The sequence below is a fragment of the Limulus polyphemus genome, unplaced genomic scaffold, assembly GCF_000517525.1.
Source record: "Limulus polyphemus unplaced genomic scaffold, Limulus_polyphemus-2.1.2 Scaffold2720, whole genome shotgun sequence".
Taxonomy (NCBI): Eukaryota; Metazoa; Arthropoda; class Merostomata; order Xiphosura; family Limulidae; genus Limulus; species Limulus polyphemus.
In genome coordinates, this window is record NW_013668330.1 from 76,534 (window position 1) to 78,930 (window position 2,397).

Here is a 2,397-nt window from a genome sequence, read left to right on the forward strand (position 1 = left end):
TATCCTTATTAATTTTTGATGGAATAGCTCTTTTTTACAAAACTTTTAATTTGTAATAAATTAATCGCTGGAATTATCTTGTAAATTTTAAGCGCAACTGTTTTGTATTCCATTTCCCGATGTTTTGTATTCCATTTCTCAATGTTTTGCATCGGTTCTCTTTTTTCTGTTAGAAAATTTTGATGAGAGAGTGAAGGCATACACGATATCTAAATTTATCTATTAACATAAGGGACTATAGAAGGTGTGTGAAAAAAAAATTATAATCACCAACATTAAAGTTAAAAGTGATCACCGTTGACATGCGACATACAACATTTATAAAGCGTGTTTGGAAAAATATATAATAATTAGTAAATAGTAGTTACGTTTGTTAACACTTTCAGCATTTCAAAGGACCTAATTTTATTTACATTAACTCTAGTGCATTAGTCACTTTAGTGGTAACTTAAAACTTGTTTTTCTTGGATATACAGAGTATAGTATTTATGGTTATGATATTTCACCAGGTTAACCAGAAATGTTATAACTATTATTTATTTTAGTGAAAAGCTTATCAAATTAAATTAATTTTGACCTATTAATCTTTCACAAAAAAAATAAAAATGTCAGCTTATACATACATTGAAACTTCAGTGAATTCTGTTAAAGAGAGGGTTGTTTCTTAAAACATTTTTATGTATTTTTTATATGACTAACTGTTCAAATTTATACACGGGACTAAATAACATAAGTTTTCTGAAGTTAAAGTATAAATGTTTTTACTGGTTGAAAAATTAGCTTTTTTGTAACCAAATAAATTTTAGCTTGAATTCTATAGGAGTAAAACTTTTTTTTTCTCTCTCTTTAACAGACGGGATGATAAAATTAAGTTACCACAATGCATGAACTCTTTGCTCAAGTTCTAAACAACAGAGATCTGTCCCGAGCTGGTGATCTGTTTTCCTTGGATGACCAAAGCATTGTGGGGGATTTGTCAGAGGTTCTGTCCAAGATCCAGGAAATATCGAGTGCCTCGGAATTCATTCTTAATGGCAACAACCAGAGTGTTGTGGAGATTTGCATAAATAGGGTAACCTCTGCAATTAGGTAAGAATAAAGCAGTTACAAAACTTGTTTCAGTAGGAAAGGAGAGCAGACAGGTCATGTAGTTGGTATTATACCAGATCAGCAAATGTGGAGCTCTCAGCTCAAGTTTCCGTCCATTCAGGTTTTGTTACATCATCACCCACTTAATGAACTTCTTGTGTCAGAAACAGTCCCACAATCGCTGTGGTGATATGAGTACATTGTCAGTTTATTCATGTCTGAAGTTTCGTGGAAGGGTTTTCAGATCGTCAGAATACAGTGTTGCTTCAGTATGACATATTTGTTTTATCTACCTTATTTTATTCCTTCAATTTTAGTCATAAACACTGCTAATGAAATGTTTATTGTTGTATTGTTGATGAAATAGCTCTTCTGTATATATTTTTATCTTCTCCAGGGACACTGGAACTATCGAAAAACATGCTCCAGCTCTTGTTTCTTTATTGGAATCCTGTCTTAACCATGACCTTCGCCCTTCCAGTAAGGATGAAGACCCACCCCATGCAAAAATTGCCTCAGAAATTGTCAACTGTATTTTTCTGGTAGTAATGTTCACGTTATGTTTAAATTAAACTTTATGTACTATTTGTCCAGTTGTATAACATAAACAAGAATGATTATAATTCATAACCAAAATGTTGTTTACTCAAATGTTTATTTATACGTTTCACATGAAATTCCTTTTTCTTTCTGAGAACAGTTTAAGTCAATATATTAAAGTATAAATGTTGATGCTGTATTCTGCTTTAATTTTAGATGTATGTAACAACAGCTTTTTCTTTGGTCTAGAATTACAGCCGTAAACCAGTAATGAAGCTGCTACTGCCCGTGGCTGTCAAGTTTCTCCATCGTGGCAACAAAGAACTCCGGAGAAATCTCTCGAGTTATCTGTCTTTGGCTGCAAACAACAATGCAGAACTGCTGGCACCTCACATTCAGCCAATTATAGATAGTGTCATAAGTGGTAAGTGTCTTTATCAGCCAATTATAGATAGTGTCATAAATGGTAAGTGTCTTTATCAGCATCATACAATACAGTCACTTTTGCTAAAACACAGAGTAGATGCTCACTTTCCTTGTTACCAAACATTGAGTTAGTTCTTTGGAAATATAATTTTCAATGCCTGGTATATATCTAATTGTTTTACTATGATAACTGAGAGTAGTGATACGTAATGGTATGGAAGAGTTTGTAAGAATTAAAGGAACTTTTTTTTCCAACAATTTTGATATTGTTGCGTCTCCGTTCACTAGTTAATTTTCCATAACTTCGTTCTGACGAAACTTTAGCGACACAAGTCCTTTCTT

At 32.6% G+C, this 2,397-nt stretch overlaps 1 protein-coding gene across 2 annotated transcripts in view; it reads left to right on the forward strand.

Annotated features, from left to right (window-relative positions):
* Nucleotides 1–2,397, forward strand: part of LOC106467724 (ventricular zone-expressed PH domain-containing protein homolog 1-like) — a 41,180-nt gene that overhangs the window by 16,534 nt on the left and 22,249 nt on the right. For both annotated transcript variants that reach the window (XM_022395918.1, XM_013928099.2), the window contains exons 2-4: nt 854–1,089; nt 1,487–1,631; nt 1,879–2,053. In XM_022395918.1, the coding sequence (XP_022251626.1) occupies nt 881–1,089; nt 1,487–1,631; nt 1,879–2,053 (529 nt within the window). In that variant the 5' untranslated portion in view covers nt 854–880. The remainder of the gene's footprint in view (nt 1–853; nt 1,090–1,486; nt 1,632–1,878; nt 2,054–2,397) is intronic.